The sequence below is a fragment of the Echinops telfairi genome, unplaced genomic scaffold (assembly GCF_000313985.2).
Source record: "Echinops telfairi isolate 266 unplaced genomic scaffold, ASM31398v2 ScPeMD7_3533;HRSCAF=4204_1, whole genome shotgun sequence".
Taxonomy (NCBI): domain Eukaryota; kingdom Metazoa; phylum Chordata; class Mammalia; order Afrosoricida; family Tenrecidae; genus Echinops; species Echinops telfairi.
The window spans coordinates 30633295-30650630 of NW_022107432.1; the positions used below are offsets into that span (position 1 = coordinate 30633295).

At 54.4% G+C, this 17336-nt stretch overlaps 1 protein-coding gene across 2 annotated transcripts; it reads right to left on the bottom strand.

Annotated features, from left to right (window-relative positions):
- Positions 1 to 2507: 2507 nt before the first annotated feature.
- CDKN1A (cyclin dependent kinase inhibitor 1A) lies at positions 2508 to 16728 on the bottom strand. 2 transcript variants are annotated; one of them, XM_045294874.1, is made up of 3 exons: positions 16670 to 16728; positions 5348 to 5785; positions 2508 to 4346 (listed from the first exon to the last, which is right to left on the bottom strand). In XM_045294874.1, the coding sequence occupies exons 2-3, from the start codon at positions 5778 to 5780 to the stop codon at positions 4297 to 4299; spliced, it is 483 nt and encodes a 160-aa protein (XP_045150809.1). In that variant the 5' UTR covers positions 5781 to 5785; positions 16670 to 16728; the 3' UTR covers positions 2508 to 4296. The 2 variants fall into 2 exon arrangements, with proteins under 2 accessions (XP_045150809.1, XP_030742776.1); XM_030886916.2 differs by lacking the exon at positions 16670 to 16728 and adding an exon at positions 10416 to 10490.
- Positions 16729 to 17336: the final 608 nt, after the last annotated feature.

The window sequence follows — 17336 nt, forward strand, 5'->3', positions numbered from 1 at the left end:
TTGAAACAGTTAACGACCACCAAAAAGAGAGAAGGGAAGGCGATCGATGCTGATATTAATTAGCCATAACCCATAAGCTCATGGGATTCGTTCTCTTGGTCTGGGGGCTTATGGCCACTGCCTCCTGGGACAGTCCAGTCAATCAGCATGATAGACAGGTAGCCTTCCGAATGTTTGTGGGAAAGCTCCATTATCTTGTTTGTTTGTTTGTTTGTTTGTTTGATCACCTTCCTTTCGAGCCCTTTAGTGTAGCATCGCCTACCCCACTTCCTCTCCTTGCCACCTTCCTCCCTAACCCTGCCCGACCCCTATGTTGGTGTAAATACTGCATTTTTTAAAAAAATCTCAGATGGTTGATTAGTCTAAGGCAGTGGTTCTCAACCTGTGGGTCGAGACCCCTTTGAGGGTCGAACGACCCTTTCACAGGGGTGGCCAGATTCATCACAGTAGCAACATGACAGTGATGAAGTAGCAACGAAAATAATTTTATGGTTGGGGGGTCACCACCCCATGAGGAACTGTGTGAAAGGTTTGCGGCATGAGGAAGGTTGAGAACCACTGCGCTAAGGTGTGCCTACCTCACTAACGCTCCTCTTAAGAACTATTGTTGGGCTAAAAATGGGTCACCACAGGGGCTGCAAAGATGGCCATTCCATTTCCTCACTTTCTGAAGCTCTCTTGTCATCTAAGCTTATGGTCAACCTCCCAGTACAGTGCGTAATGCCTGCAGCCCCAACAGCTGCATCTGGGACGAGAGAAAGAAGGAAACGCAAGCGTTCAAGAAGGACCTAGTGCCCCCTGCCCCCTCCCATGCCCACCTCTTGATGGGAGGGCACCACCTGGGCTCCAGGCCACCCTTTCCTCACTCTCGCTGCCCCTGTGACAGTGGTGTGCGGTGTTGTCTGTGTATGCTAACTCCATCACCCTTTCCAGCTCACTGCCAATAAACAATTTAAGGCGGGGGGAAAGTGCCAGAAGAAGCCAGCTCCTAGCACAATCACTACGGGTTTGGTAGGCGCAATTGTACAGCGATAATAAGTAAATATTATAGTAAAGTTATAGAGAGCATGAGAGATAAAAGAGATATATAGAAATAAATGGAGTCAGACACATATTATGGTAGCATGCTCACCTCAGCCCCGCTTGGTGGTCCACGTGGAGGGAGGGAGGGGGAACTTTAATGCTCCCCAAGCTTTTATACTCTCTGGGGACATTGAGGACGTGCAAGCCCCCACATTACAGGTGAAGATATACATCACAGGAAAGGGTTGTGCTACAGGTATTACAGTGATGGGAGGGGGTGATCTAGGGACATATGCACTACAGAAGGAGGAGGGATTGGGGGTGTATGTGCGGCAAGATAGGCGGATCCTAGATTTCTGGTAACAGCTTAACTTGATTTTGGGTCTTCATAGGAACCATTATCAGTTGGGTGTGAACTCCGCCCACAGGAGCCGAGCTAATGGCCTTAGGCTCCAGAGAGAGGTAGTCCATTGTCTCCAGCAGCAGGGACTAGGCCCAGCCCTGCTGTGGGATGAGACAGCAGTCTGGCAGCAAGTGTCTGACTTCCCCCCACAGAAAAGGAACCAGGTGACAGTGCTAATTGTCTATAGGAGCCACTGTTCTTCCTTGAGACCTGAGGAACTAGATGGTGCCTGGCCGTCACTCCTGAATGATCAGGAACACAAAAGATGGATTTTTCTCAAAGTGGGGGAAATGTACAACAGAACTTCCAACTCTTAAAAGAGTACAGACTTACTGGACCTACTGAAGTGGGAGGGGCCTCTGAGACTGTAGCCCTGATTGCTCCTTAAACCTTGAATCGAAATGATGCCCTGAAGCTAATTTTAAAGTAACGGTTCAGCCCAGAGAGAGAGCTTGTGACCCTTGGGTACTGCGTAACTTCGAATAAACACCCAAGTCCGAAGAGTCAACAGCTATTTTATGGAAAGGTTATGGGGAGATTACATAATTGGAAGTAAAACCACTAGAGCTGACTGCTGACACAAGGCCAACAATGCCCCTGATCGAGCAGTGTAACCAGCCCCCACCCACCCACCCACCCGTCTAGAGAGTGTACAATGGGGACAGGTTTTGCTATGTATAGTCACCAAAAATAAAATGAACAAGGGGAGATTACGTATGTAAACCTACCCCCCACCCAAACCTAATTCACAATTTGAAATAATAGTAATTTCCAGAAAGAGTCTAGAGCTGGCATTAAGTTACCGGAAAATCCTAAAGCTCCTTTTTTGGCCCCTGAAAACATCAGGAGGAAACTAACTGAAACATGACCGTGGCCATCTTTGCTGAGGTGTTGTGATAGTTTTTCCTTCGTTGCTTTGATTTTTGCTTTGTGATCAATTTGCCAAGCTCCCTGCATTTTTTTAATCTAAGTGTACACCATTTAAAAACTTATTTTTTAGAAGTATTAAAACCACCCCCAATGCCATCAACTCCGTGTTCTTATCAATGAAACGGTGTACAGAGAGCAATAACATCACAAATGAAGGCTACAAGGAATATTTATTGAGCACCTGCTGCATAGCCAGCATTCTGGGAGAGGCTGAAGGGCATAGAGCAGTAACGTGCTCCCTGCCCTCAAGAGGTGTACAGTCTGAGGTGGAGAGCCAGGGGCCCAGCACACGTGGGCAGCTGGGGGGAAACAGTCTGGGCCAGGAAAGTCTAGGAGCTGGAAGGCGGTTGGGGTTCAGACCCACTAAGTGCTTTGGTGTTGCCAGAACTCAACCAGGGAAGATTTTCCCGGTAAGCAAGGTTCAGGACAGGCTTACTTAGTCATCTGTAGTGAAGAGTTCCACTAGGTTTCATCACAGTACTTGCAGGGCACTCCCTCCCTGTCAGGGATTGTCAGTTTGAAGAGGCTTTGATTCTGCGGGGAAGAGCTATGGGGTAGGACAGAGACAGGGACCACCGTATCTAGAAGCAGAATCGGAAGCAAGCCCGTGCCTCCCTGGCTTCCTGGAGACCCTGACACGGCTCAGCTGTCAAAGGGGGGAAAGACCGCTCTGGAGCCCTATTTCCACATCACCCCGGTGAGGATGCCATCTGCACACAGCGCTCACTGGCTCTGCACTCGCCAGCTTCTCATGAGACTCCTTGTTCAGCTGCTATTCAAAGTGCAATGAAATGGGGAAAGGGTGGGACAGATGGGGACGGTTCTCAGGTGGGTTCTAGGGCCCCGGTGTAACACGCTCCCTCCCGGAAACTTCTCTCCTGTGCCCCCACATGCATACCCTTAACAAAGGTCCCACCCACTTTCAGGAGGCCCGTCAACTAGCTAGGGTAAAAAGGTTTATGTAACCTTTTCTAGGGTCCCCACCTCAGAGCTGAAAGAAGAGGAGGTGGTCGCTGCTTGAGCTGCCTGAGGTAGAACTGGGGATCCCTACTTCTAAGATGACCCTTCCCCACTAGTTCATTGAGTTGGGGGAGGGGTGTCAGGCCCCCTGGGCTTGCCACCAGGGCTGAGCGGGTACTAGAGGGAATGAACGTGAAGAGGGGAGCAGAGGGAGACTTGAGAGTCCAGATAGGAGAGAATTGGGGCTCCTGGGAGGGGTTAGCAGGGCTGGGGATCAAACATTGGGGCGGGCTCCCCTGTAGAGGGCACAGGGGTCTGGACAGGGCCCCTACAGGACCCTGCCTTCCCAGGACAGAGGCGGGTGCCATTACAAGTTTACCCCTCCCAGGTCTGGAGGAGGTGAGGGGACCCTGACATTTCTGGTGATGCCCCACTCTGCCAGGCTCTTGAAAGTGCTGTTTACTTCTTAAATGATAAAGGATTCCAGTCTGAGAATCTGGGGTGGGGGAGAAGAGGGGGTAAAGTTCACCCAGCCCATGTCACTGGCAGCAGCCAGCGGAAGGGGCCAGGGCCCTCCTAGAGTGCCACCCAGCAGGTGAAGAGGGGGAGGCAGGTAACAGCTGACCAAAAGCCGGCTCTGCTCCTGGCCTCCCACAGAAAGGACATGGAAAGTCTAGGATGAGGGGATTTTAAATAAGGGTTCTTATAATAAAAAATGCCCAGCTCTCTGATGGCCTACTATTTGGTTGCTGCCCTTCTCTCTGTCTCTCTCTCTGTCTCTCTCTCTGTCTCTCTTTTTAAGTAATTCTAATGGCAGAGGCTGGAGGGGTGGCGTGGGGAGCAGGGTATGTACATAAGGAGGAGTTTAAATTAAAACACAAATAATAATTAAGACACACAAACTGAAGGGCAAATCAGAGGGAGTGGGAGGGGCTGTAGGGAGCAGTGGTCCCTGGGGCGCTGGGCCTCCCGTGAGCAGGTTACGGCTTCCTCTTGCAGTAGACCAGCCGGCGTTTGGAGTGGTAGAAATCTGTGGAGAGAGACCAGAGGTCAGCATGGCCAGGCAGAGGGGTTGCCCAACAGAGCCACCCTACCAAGGCCTTCACTTCCCAGAGATGGTTGGTAAGCTGGACCCACAGCCACAATTCTGCTCTGAGGTCAAGCACCAAGCTCTATGCGGTTCCTGAGAGGGGAACCCGATGGAATCGAACACACAGCCCCTTGGTCACCCAGTGGCTGCTGTGGCGTGCCACTGAGTGGGTTCAAGTCCTGGGGCCCGACAGGACAGTGCAAAAGACGACTGCCCCGGGGCACTTCCCAGGCTGTCCTCATGACAGGATCAGGATGCCAGGCTTTTTCTCCTGCTCCAGCAGAGTGACTGGTGGGTTTGAACTGCTGACCTCTGGGTTCCCAGCGGACTGCTTGACCACTGTGCACCAGGGCTCCTTTCAGTCACCCTAACAGCATGTTTTGAGGGAACCCTGCTGGCCCGTCGGGCCGCTAACCACCAAGGTCAGCAAGTGGAAACCACCCGTGCTCCCGGGGGACAGGCGAGGCCTCGCTGTTCCCAGAGAGAGTTGCAGGCCTTTTTCCCAGGGTACCTCTTGGTGGACTCAAGCTGTCAACCTCTCGCTTAGCATGTAAGAAGTTCCCCCACAATGCCAGCTAAAGGAGCCCTGGTAGCATGGTGGTTACACATTAGGCTGCTAACTGCGAGGTCAGCCGTTCGAAACCAGCCACTCCAAGGGAGGAAGATGGGTTTTCTATTCCTGTAGAGAGTTCTAAACTCAGGAATTCACAAGGCAGTTCTACCCTGTCCTGCAGGGTCACTATGAGTCGGCATCAATGCGATGGCAGTGAGTTTGTTTGTTGGCGGGGGTGGGGTTGGGGGCGTTGGTAGCTGGTCATAGCCATGTGACCTCAGACAAATCGTTTCCCCTCTCCTGTCCAGTTCTCCCCACTAAGCTAGATTGTTTCTCGGCATCGCTGGCACACCATCCCAGGAGCCCCCATCTCTACACCGGTCCTCACCTGTCATGCTGGTCTGTCCTCGTTTCCGGCCCTGCGGTGCGCTAGACCCACTTGGGGACACTTCAGGGCGCTCAGGGGAATGAGACACAAGGGTACAGGACAGCGACAGGTCCACGTGGTCTCCCTGGCTTGTCCCCTGAAGCAAGACAGTGGAGGGGCAGGGCCGCTTGCCCCCTCCCAGGTCATCATGGCCCCCCCAAGGCCCCGAAGGGCGGTAGAATTTCGGCAGGCCCAGGCCATGCACACGCTCCCAAACATAGTTGCCCTCCAGCGGGGTCTCGGTGACAAAGTCGAAGTTCCAGCGATCACAGGCCTCCTTCAGGCAGCTGGCCATCAGCGCGTCGCAGTCACGGCGCACCTGCTCATCGTCCACGGGGCCGAAAAGACGGCGGCACACCTTGCTGCTGCACGGAATCTGGCGGGCGTCGGACATGGCACCTGGATGGAGACACAAGCACCAACACCGGTTACACGGAGAAACGAGGCTTTCTGAAAGATTGACAGTCTTGGAAAGCTGCAGGGACGGTTCCGCTCGGTCTCTCAGGTTGCTATGAGTCAGAATTGGCATGACAGCAGTCAGTGGGTGAGGGAGGATCACTGGCAATTGACTCGAGGTAAGTAGGTTACCTGACCAGGTAACCTTTTCGATATGACTTCAGGTGAGGCCTGGCTCTGAGCCTCTCCTGCCAACCTCCCTCCTCCCCGAGAACCTCACGTGAGAAACTGTCCCTGGTTCCCCACCACTTCCCTCCCCCGGGACCTGAGCCCATTAAAAGGCACTGGGTGGACCCTGGGCCAAGCCAGCCTAGCTCCTCCAAGGTCACTGGGGGAGTGGGCAGCTGAAGGGCAGACTGATGTCAACAACGATGGGTTTATTGCAATGGCAGGGACCAGAGTCCTGTTTACCATCTGGTATTATCAGCTAAAACCAATTTGTTTTCCACCCTGAGGTGTCCCGAGCAGGTGTGAATGCCCCAAATATGTGTGAATTGCCAGAGTCCAGCCATTTCCCAACTCAGCCAAGAGGTCAGCTCCCAACTGAATGGACTAGCAGCTTTGCCCACAGTGGACATTAGCTGGCCTGTGCCAGGTAGCCCTACTCTGCCATTTGAAAGTGCCCTGGCACCGGGGGCCAGAAAGATCTAATTCTGGCTCACCTGGTTCCTTCCTAAAATGTGTGCATGGTACTTCATAGCTCTAGGTCTCAGCTTCCCCGTCTGTAAATTGGGGCTGTTTGGCAGTCCAAAGAACAGGGCATGGAGATCCGCTAAGGCAACCGGGCAGTGGGTCCTCACAGGGACTCTTCAGAGTCAAAGGCAAAGGCTCTGGGGCCAGACTGGCTAGGTTGGAGTCTAGGTAGGCTCTGCTGGGTGACCTTAGACAAGTGGCTTAGCCTCTCTGGGCTCTAGTGTAAAACTGTAAACTGAGGCAGTGATAGTGAATGTCTCCGAGGGTGAGTGTGAGGATTAACTGAGTCAATGGAGGCAACGTGCTTAGAGTTAACATCAAGCTAAGCGCTTGGGGAATGGGAAGCATTATTATCTCTCAGCCTTCAGTTTTGGCTGAGTCTTCTCCTGCCTCCACCCCATCATTGCCCCCACCACACCCCACCTCACCCCTCAACTATCAACTCCTTCAGAGCACAGCTGACAGGTGCTGTGGGCTGAGGGCCTTTCCCAAGGCTGTCATCAGCCGGTGGATGGCCCGGGGCTGGGGAGGAGTTGGGTGGGGCAGGGCAGGACCCTGATTTCTCCCGGGCTGAGCCACATCCTGCCAGGCACATAGGGTGACCTAAGTCTAGACACCTTGAAGTCCTTGCTCGACGCAGCCTACACCCATGAAACTATTTTTTTTTAACAGGAAGAGAAAATCGAAGATGACCAGCCTTCCCAGCTAACTCTCCTCCCACTTCAGGTAAGGCAAAACTGAGTGTGAGGTTGCCCGGGCTGCACTGGCTCCTTTTGACCCAAGAGGTTCAGAGAAGCTAAGTAACTTGCCCAGCGTCACACAGCAGCACGTCTTTGGCAAGAACTGGGTTTATCTGGGGAAAAGTCCCGACTTGCAGGCTCTGAGAATGGGAACTCTGCTGAGCATTTTCCCCCAGGGTTAGCCAGATTCGGACGTGGCACCACCTGCCGCCCCTACAACGTCATCCGGCTGCTTTGCCAGCTCGGAGAGATGAAGAGCTTTTGCCAACCAAACACACCACTAAAGAAGGCAAGGGACATGACCTCATCGAGGGGGGTCACACGATGCAGTGGGCAGAGCCCTCAAATAACCTTTGCCCACTCTCTTCAAGGCCAGGGGGGAAAAATGGAAACTCACTGCCAGCGAGTCCATTCCGATTCACTGCAGCCCTCCAGAACAAGACAGACTGCCCTGGTGGTTTTCTGCGACTCTTTGTGGGAGTAGAGCGCCTCCGCGTCCTCCTCAGGGCAAGGGGTGGGATTCATGTATACATTTTTATGTGCCAGGGGCTGGTCTAAGTAAGTGACCGATGTCAGTCCTCCTTGCACATGGGTATACATTAGCTCCGTTCCACGGAAGAAACCAGGGTTCAGAGAGGTTAGTAAAATGGCCCAAGGTCACACAGCACACAATCCATTTGAATCCAGGCCTGTCTGCCCTGGGCTCTGTGCTCTCCGCTCCTGCACCCTAGTCTGTCTCCAATTTTCAAGTTTCTTACCCAGATACACCCAACAGAATGACGTGGGGGGCTTTTCCCAAAGTAAGCACTAATGCCCTTCCTCCCTCTGGCTGCTATTGAACTGCCCCTGTGGGTGTCATGAGAGGAAATCAAGGCTTCCTACTCCCACAAAGGGCCACCATCTCGAAAACCTCCTTCCCTTCCCCACGGGGATTCAAATTGATGGGGACCCAAGCAAGTGACTTAAATTTGGGAACCCAGCTCCCCAAAGGGCTCTGAGGGCCTTTGATTGGAGGGCTGGTATTCCTGGGCTTCAAGCCACTGAAGATGGATCCTACAGAATGCCTCTCCAGGGCCTCTCCTTCCCCATGAAAATCTGTTCTCACCCCTTTATCCTTACTTCCAGCTCAGAAAAAAAGACACAAACCATTCTTTCCCTTGTCGGATCTGCTGCCTTAGATCAAACTAACGAACGACAGCGCTCCGGCCACACTCTGACCCTGGGGCAAATAGTAAGCGCTCAGGAAACACCGTAGGAACCGGCTGGTGGTCTCCGGAAAGCGGCGGCGCGAGGAGAGGGACGTTAAATGCGCGCGGGGTGCTGGCGGGAAGAAGCGGATTCCGGTGGCTTGCTATTCTGGCCCGGGCCGGGAGAGGGCGCGAACGCCCCGGACATCACGCGCGGGGCCGGGCGGGGCCGGCGGGAGGGAACTAGTGGTGGTGAGTCAGTTTCCGGCCCCCAGCTCGGCTCGCGCTCCCGCCGCGCGTCACCGGGGCAGGGAAGGAGGAGACTGCGACTGCGAGGGTGGGTCCGCGGGCCGCGAACACGTCACGCTGAGCTGGCCCGCTTCCGAATCCCCCGCCGCTGTTGGGAAACCGCGCGTTCCCGCGCCGTCTCTGGTTCCGTCTCGCTCTCCCTCTCACGCGCGAGCACACACACACACACACACACGCCCGCCCGCCGAGATCTGGCCCCTCCACCTATCTCCACGCCCAAAGCACGAAATGAGTCAGATCCATGGAAAATAAAAATAGACAGGAACAACGAAAACAAAACCGCTCCAAAGTCCTGCCCGAAACGCGACGTGGAGGGAAGGTGGAGAGCTGCCCAGGCACCCCGAAGTGTCAAACTCCATACCAAGGTTCTATGCCCATACAAGAGGGGCGTCAAGCGTCCACCAGGCGCCCAGGGCCGCTCCCCCAAGTGACTGGTGGTGCCCGCGGTCCGAGGTCCGCGCTGGGTGGCTACGCCGGGCGGCGACTCGCCCTTTTACACCCCTCAACCCTTAGAGAGGGAGTTTAGGGCTGGGGCTGGGGCTCCCCGAGGTCCTACAAGCATCTGATGGGTCAGGGATAGGGTCCGCAGGCTCGGAAGCCCCACCCCGCAAAGATGCGCCCCCACCCCACTCCCATACCGGTGGGTGTGGGCTGCGCGCCCAGGCTCGGCTCGCTCCGGCCCTGGATCCCCCAGTCCCAGCCCCAGGACCAGGCTGGATGGACGGGGCTCTCCTGGTGGCCCTGGGCCACGGGTGATGGACAGGCCCCTGCGCTGCTCGGACTCAGGGCGAGCCCGCCCAGCACGGGACCGGGGCCCCGGGTTTCCGAGGGCGCGCCGCGGGGCGGGGGCCGGACACCGAGTCCCGGACCTCTCGGTGCCCCGGCTTCCCTGGGAACACAGTGTACCAGCCAAGTAGGCCACTGAGCTGATGGGGGAGTGTGACCGCGGAGGGGCGGGGGGGACTTCTGGGGAGCCACCGCCTCCCGGCCCGGCAGGGTTCTGATCTCACCCGGCCCCCTCCCGGGGTCTCCTTGTCATGAGTCACCTCTTCGCTTGCTGTTATGGGACGGGACATGCCCTGGCACGTTCCAGAGGGCCGGGGGACACAGCCCGCGCTGACCTCCGCGCCAACCGGTGGCGTTGGGGATCTGGACCTCTGGGGTCTTAGGTGGTACCAATTGGATCGAAAGACCGAGCGAGAGCCACCCGGGGACTGAAACCCCTGGAACCTGCCGGCGTCCCCGGGGGTTCCCCCCACGCCCCGCCACGGCGGGCGCCTCCGCAAGTGGCGTCCCGGGTCCAGGGCACTCCCCACTGCGGCCACTCCGAGGGCGGCCCCACCCACGATGTGCCCAGCCGGAGCGAACTCTGGGCGGGAGGCGTGCGGAGCAAGCGACCCCCTACTCCAGCACCCGCAGTCTCGGGTCCCCAAACAGCCCAGACCCCGACGCGCGCCTACCCACCGGTGCGCCCACCGCCCAGCGCAGGGACTCACGCCCGCCATTCACCTGCCGCAGAAACCGCGGTGAACACCGCGCGCGCGGGGGCACACACACAATGCAGGGCGCGCGCGCACACACACGCCACACTGAGCTGGACGTTTCCAGTCCGGGGTCAGCACTCTCCTGCCACTGCTCTCTCACCTTGTCCGAGTGTCTGCGCGTCTGTCTGTACAAATCGGCTCCTGGCTTCGGGTCTCCGAGGGACCGGCTCTGGTACCCGCTCGCACTTGAGCTGGCTCGGCGGTGCGCAGCCTTGATATAGTCCCGCTCGGGCACGCCTCGCGCGCAGCCGGGCCCAACGCGCGCCCCGGCCCGTCCGCCCTCCCCCGAGGCCTGGGCGGGGTTTCGGCGACCAGGACAGCGGCAGGTCTCCCAGAACGCCTCGAACTGCAGAGGGCGCTTCCTTTGCGCGCCTGGCTGTGCGCGCACTACCCTTTGCTCCACTAATGAGAGTCAGAAATCCGGCCTTTTCCAGTTGGAGAGTGGGTGGGCGCTCCGCAGGAGGGGGCCCCTGTCCCCCGCCCCCTTTGTAGCCCACCGCCGACCGATTTTAGGCAAGGACTTACCCCACCGAGGAGCGACATTAATAAATAACCACCCAATAAAGAATAAATCATAAAAACAAGGTGCTTCGTCTGGTCATTCCCAGAAAAGCCCACCACTAGTCCTGCGGAGCGCTCCCCAGGCCATCACTCCGCCAAGCTCTTAGGGGCAACCCGAAAGTCTAGCAGCATCTCTGAGGCCCCAACAGAATCCAATCCCCTTTATTTCAAGATGAGAAAACAGGCCTAGTGAACCTGGGTGATACAAAGTGGTGGCTTGTCAACTGCCTCCGAGAAAATTAAGAACGGTCTACAGTGTGTGGAATCAAAGGGACAACCGCAGCTCTCAAAGAGGAGAGACAGTAAGCTCCCGGAGCAGGAGAGTGGATGTTAATGGGGAGGCAGACCCGGAAGAGGAATTGGAGAAAGTTACTACTCCCTCGAAATCCATAAGCAACATCCCTGAAATGTCCGTGCAGAGGTGTTGGAAGTGGCATCTATTTCTCCATGTAGATTCTCAACTATGACAAAATCTTTTAAGTGTTGGGGGAGGGGGGGTGAACAGCATTTGGGTAGCGAGTTATCTATCTCCTGGCTATTCCTACGCACCCTCAAATTTACTGTGGGGGAAACTGAGGCTCAGAGACCTTATGTGGCCCAACTCAAGTGCCATGGAGAATAAATGGCTGTAGCAGATTCAGAACTCAGGCCTTTGAGGTCCCACCATGGCTCTGCCTGCTGTCTGCTTGGTTTCAGTGATGCTAGATGGTCTGGGGGACTTGCCAGGGTTCCTCATTTCCAAGATGAGCAAAGTGACATTGATGAAAGTTGCCTACTGGGGTGCTTCTAACAGCTACAGAATTGGGTGGGACGTTCAGCTGTTCCCTCTCACCCTCACACCTTAGCCCCCATCAGCCCCCACCTTTGTTTCCCCCCTTCACCAGAAGCATTGCTCTTTCTGCTTTAAAAATCATTACAAAATGTGATGGTCATCATTAAGGTTACTGACTGGTACGTGCCAGGATGATGGAAAAGACAATTTTGTTACCTATATATTTACCGTGCATGCGCAGGGGGGGAGGCCTACTGCCATAGACTCAATTCCTACTATATATATATATATATATTTTTTTTTTAATATTGCAGAGAACAGAGAGTAAATCTGAGCAGCAATCCATTTTAAAACATAGCATACAGGCTCTTGGAACAGCTGTATTGACTGATGAGTCTGGAAATTCCTGCCTGGACATGCCCAGTCTTCTCCCTCTCTAAGGCAGACGGACTCAGAGAACAGGCTTCCCCCTCTTCTGGTGAGATGGGGGCCCCAGACAAGTGGGAGGGCACAGACTCAGACCCCCTCCTCTGCCAGACCCCTGAATCAGGTCAACATTGTAGCTGGGCTTCAGCGGGTCCCAGGGAAGTCTGAGATCCCAGGAGTCCCTTCCCCTAGTGCCTACCCCCACCTCTCCTGCCCCAGCACCCAAGACCTGGGTTGTCAAGAGTCCAGCAGAGGACAACCACATACTCCAGCTGCCTTGGATCCCCCCAGCTTTGAGGCATTTCAAATAGACTCGACATTGTCTGTCTGTTTACTTTGGATTTTTTTTTTCCCCCCTTAATGAAGGCTTGTCTTGAATTATTTAGAGTTTTGTGGTCCTGAGATTCACAATGAGATAATTCTTTTTGTTGTTGTTATTGGGAAGTGATTTTTAAAAATAACTTCTAGCTCCCCACCACCCCCCATCATGGAATTCTGCAAATATTTAGTAAGCATCTACTGAGTATCTAGGACTGTTGAGCACTGTATTTTATTTTTCAAGGTTTGCAGTGTGTAGCCAGGTGCGTCTCTCCAGAGAGGATTGCTGTGTTGAAGAGGGCAGAGGAGAAGCTCCTTACAGGTCACAAGAGCCGGCACCCACCTTGCACATACACCTGCGCACACCAACACCTGTGCCAGACACCAGGCTAATCCCCCAAGCCTACTGCAAGCCACGTTTTCCATGTAAAGAAACTCAGGTCCCTGAAAGACTTGCACTTCGGGAGTTCAAGATCTCCCTGGAGTCTCTATCTCCTGCGGCCCCCTCCCCACCACAAAGTGGGCAGCTGAGGGCAACACAGTCACCAGCCCCTGCTATACCCTGACTGGCCCTGAGGGCCACAGGACAGAATGCGACCACAGTCTGCTGCCCAGGCCTGTTTCCCCAGGAGGCCAAGGAGTAAATAAGGATGGAGAAAGGGAGGTCCAGGCTGAAGATAGGCGGCCAAGACCCAGCCCACCCTACCCCAGCTGTCTCCACTAGCCGAGTGGAAAAGTGGGAAGCCCAGGCTTGAGGAAGGAAAGTGTAAGCAGGGCCCCTTGGTGGCTGCAGGAGGGAGGGGCCCGCCCACCCCCTGGGAAGAGAGAGGAAGTGCTGGGGATAATGTCACCGTTTCTCAGAAGAAGACCGGGGAGTCCCGAACAGGGACGGCAGCTTTCGGAAGAATTCACCTCCACACAGAAGTGAGACCACAGAGGAGAGGCCGCACCACAGAGATAGTACATTCGTGAGCCGAAAAACTCAGCCCTGCTTTCAAAAAGAAAGAATGAGGATGCGACTGGGCGCCCTCACCCTCACCTGATGGGGGCTGTGTGCAACCAGCACTCGGGTCAGCACTAAGCAGTGAGTATCATCGTAGTATTCGGGTGGGTAACACCTCGGTGCTTGGCTTCACACGAGAAAGAATTCACGCCGAAGCCTGGTTTGTGATCCAAGTGGGGTTTTATAAAGGATGGAAGAAGTTTCAGGTTTTACAGTCTCAAAGAGTACACGCTATTTCAGGGAAGTGTGTCAAACCGCGCTTCAGCAGGGCTGGGGTCCACCACTGAACACGGGCAACTTCGTGGGACGTTGAGTCCACACGTGGTGACCTGAGGCCAGAGAGACAACGAAGGCGCGGCCGTACAGGGCAGGAGCAGGGTCAAGGGGAGAGGGGCAGAAGGAGGACAGAAGCCATCCCACTGGCAAGGTATATTAAACCTCTGGTAGGGGAGGCGTGGTCTAAGGTATTGGTTGACCCCATTGGCTGAATCGAGCCTACCTGGCTAGGGAAGGGTTGTGGGGTGCTGAATTGGAGCGTGCCCAGTTAAAGTCTTCATGGGTGGCTAAGGCTTGCCTGATTTTTCTTCCCAACCTCCTGTAGGGGCCTTGTGCAGGCATGGTGTGGGACAGCCCCTCCTATTCTGCTACCTCACAGTAGTAGTGTGGACAGAGGTCCCCGGATGAGCAGAGGTCTCCCCAGGAATGAGTTTCTCTGGCCACTCTACCCTGCCTTCACTCCTCTCCCTGCTGGTTCACTGCCTCCTGATCCTTCATGAGCCAACCCTCATGAGCCCTTGAAGCTGAGGGCTTTCAGGGTTCGGTTCCCAGAAAGAACTCTAGGGAGCAAGCCTCTCTCTATGCCTCACTGGCCTGCGTGACCTGTGGGTCCCGTACAGCTTTGGAGCTGGGAACCTAGCGGGATAGGCCCATGTTTTATCCATCTTTGTACCTTCTGGGCCCAGCAGCCGGTGGCCTGGGGCTCAGTGAATATTTATGCAAGGGGCCACTTGAGGCCTGCACTCTGAGGTTCGGCTTCAGCGTCCCTGCCTCTGGACCCTTTCTTTTCTAGTCGCCCAGCTGCTCATTCATTTAGAAATCGTAACAAGTAACACCCGCTGAACCCGCCTCGGGATCAGCTGCCGATTGAGCAATGGTGATCCGTGGAGCTTTGCCGTTCAGCCAGAGACCTGGGAAAATACAAACCACTGACACCTTCCAGCGTGTTCCTCTCCTGGCCCTCCGTTCTCCACTCCAGGGTAAACAATGTCCTGAGTTTGGTCTAACTTTCCTCTGTCTCAAATCTCCTTCCATCAGCCATTTTTCTCTGTGCTCTCCCACCTTGCCGGGCCCCACTCCTTGCAGTAAGCTACTGCTGACCAAACCTCTGGTTGATTTGGGGAAGTGGCTCGCTCTTCCAAGTCTGCCTTAGACGGAAAGCCCTGCGGAAACCGGTTTGGCATCATAGCAACACGCAGCCTCCACTGAGCGGAGGGTGGCAGTTGCTCACAAAGCTCAGTCACTGGGAATCGAACCGAGGCTGGAAGGTGAGAATTCTACCTCTGAACTGTCACTGGCCCCAGACTCCTACTACAGATGGGAAAGCCGCAGCCCCAGAAGGTGCTGGCTTGGACTGAGGTGGCTCTGGATGATCCGGAACTCGGAATATGATCTGAGAGGCTGGAGGGCAAAGAACCCCAGTCACTATCCCCATGACCAGGCAGACATGAGCCTCCCTCACTCCCAAAGCAGCAGCTCCTTTTGATCCAGGGCTTTTTTTTTTTTAACCTAGTCAGCAGCATCAAAGTCTACTGAGCAGTCATAACACTGACATGCAGGAAAATCCCTTATTCAGCAAATCTGTCTGCAACCCCCCCTGGAGCCGTACCAGCAGGATTCTGAAGAAGAAAAGCCATTTTATTGCTAGAGATTCAGCCACGGAAACCCTGACGGGACCTTAATGGAGTGGGTGGACCCAGCCTGCAGTCGGGGTGGGAGTTGGGGGTACAGCTTGCCGAGGTGAGACTTTAGGGGAGGCCCCGTCCTCTGTCACCAGGAACCCACTGCCATCCAGACAATTTGGAGGCTAGAAATCGGTTTTCATAATAACAATTTTTAAATTGAAATTTAGATGGGGGTTTACATTTCAGATCATCATCTTTGTAGTCAAGTGTTTAAACTAGTAGTCAGTGCCCCTTCACCCAGTCCTTGATTTCTCCCTCTTGTGGAAGAAATCTTCCATTTCCCACCTGTCAACAGTCTAGTCTATTGCTTTACCATACCTCCTTGCCCCCAATGTTATACATTATAACCAAATCAGAGAGCCTCCACTTTCTCCAGGAGAGCGACTCTCCGGTTTGAACTACCAACCTGTGACTAGCAGTCCAACACTTCTCTGACAACGAAAATGCCGGAAATCCTTCAAGTCCTTCCATTCCTCTGGCTCAGTCACTCAACAAAGGGCATGGGAAGAGAGGTAACCTCATTTTGAGAAATGCCGCGCTCCTGGACCACACTGACCCTCTCTGGAAGAATGACAGACCATGCGAATGATTGCCCTGGGAGAGGAGCTGGTCCACCTCCAGGGACACCATTGATGTCATCCGAGAGGACAGTGCCCCCTGGAGGTGTGCTGCGCACCAACTACCTAGAAGTACACATGTTCTTAACATTTTTAAAGTGTTAAGACCATTGTAAAATAATAATATATTTTAAAATAAAATAGATTTAGACATAGACCCCACATCTTAAAGAATGTAACCAATGTCACTGAATTGCACGTGTAAGTTTTGCTAAATTTGTTGAATTGGTATATTTCTATCCCCCAAATGATGCCATTTAAATACACATATACATACGGATAAATCTATTCACTAAAAATATGTGTATATGTGCACACATACACATAGATATTAACCCTGGTGGCATAGTGAGTTACCCATTGGGCTGTTTAACTTCAAGGTCAGTAGTTCAAAACCACCAGCCACTCCACAGGAGAAAGGCAAGGCTTTCTACTCCCTAAAGAGTTAGTCTCTGGAACCTGTTGACTCAATGCAATGAGTATATAGACTGGGACATATGAAATAAAAACAGATTCTAAATTTCTGCCTACTGGATTCTTGAGCCACTGAATCAAAATTGGTTGAGGGTTTATTGAAGGCGTATCGGGCGAATGTTGAAAATTCTCCTCAGGTATTTGGCATCTCCCCATCCCCCAGCATCCCTGCTTTGGGCACCCTGATTCCATCTGCCCATGCCCAGCAGTCCCCTTTCTCACCTCTGGAAGCTGTCAGTGCCAATTAGGTTCTCTTGGTAGGGGTATGGGGGAGGAGAGAGGGGCACTGGAATTTCCAGGGGGTGGGGTAGGAGGCTGTCCCAGGAGCTCAAGGCTGAGCACTCTAGAGGACAGTTTTGCCTCCTGGGTAGTCGCCCCCTGACCCCCACCCCCACCCCAGTCCCCTACTCCCTCCACGCCCCACGCCCCACACAGCGCTGAAACTCGGCTCCTCCTCCGCACAGCACAGCAGCCTCTCTGGCCTTGCCCGGGCTTGCCTCGCATTGCAACATCCTGGGGCCTCTGCAGTGGACTTGCTGGGTGCCAGGGGAGCCGCCCACTCACCGCTGGATAAAACCAGCTAATTATATCACCCAAGACCCAGGGCAGAGCCATGCAGGCATTTTCAGCTGGCCCGGCCTGTTCCTACTTGCCTTTCATGATTGTTCTTGATTTTTCAAAATAATACTAACAACCAACCAAGAAAATTTGCCCAGAGCAGTCTGGAGCCTGCTGCTGAAGCCAGCAAGCAGCCTCACCTGCTGGTCAAGTCCAGGGAGACCAGCTTCGGAGAACTCAAAGGGCTGTGTGTGTGTGTGTGTGTGTGTGTGTGTGTGTGTGTGTGTGTGTGTGTGTGTGCTGAGCCCACCACTGTGGCTCAGAGAGCAGG

Coding starts and splice junctions, on each gene's coding strand:
- CDKN1A (XM_045294874.1), bottom strand. CDS start 5,780: ATGTCCGACGCCCGCCAGATTCCGTGCAGCAGCAAGGTGTGCCGCCGT. Junction 4,347..5,347: donor AGGACAGACCAGCATGACAG/GTGAGGACCGGT, acceptor CTCTCTCCACAG/ATTTCTACCACTCCAAACGC.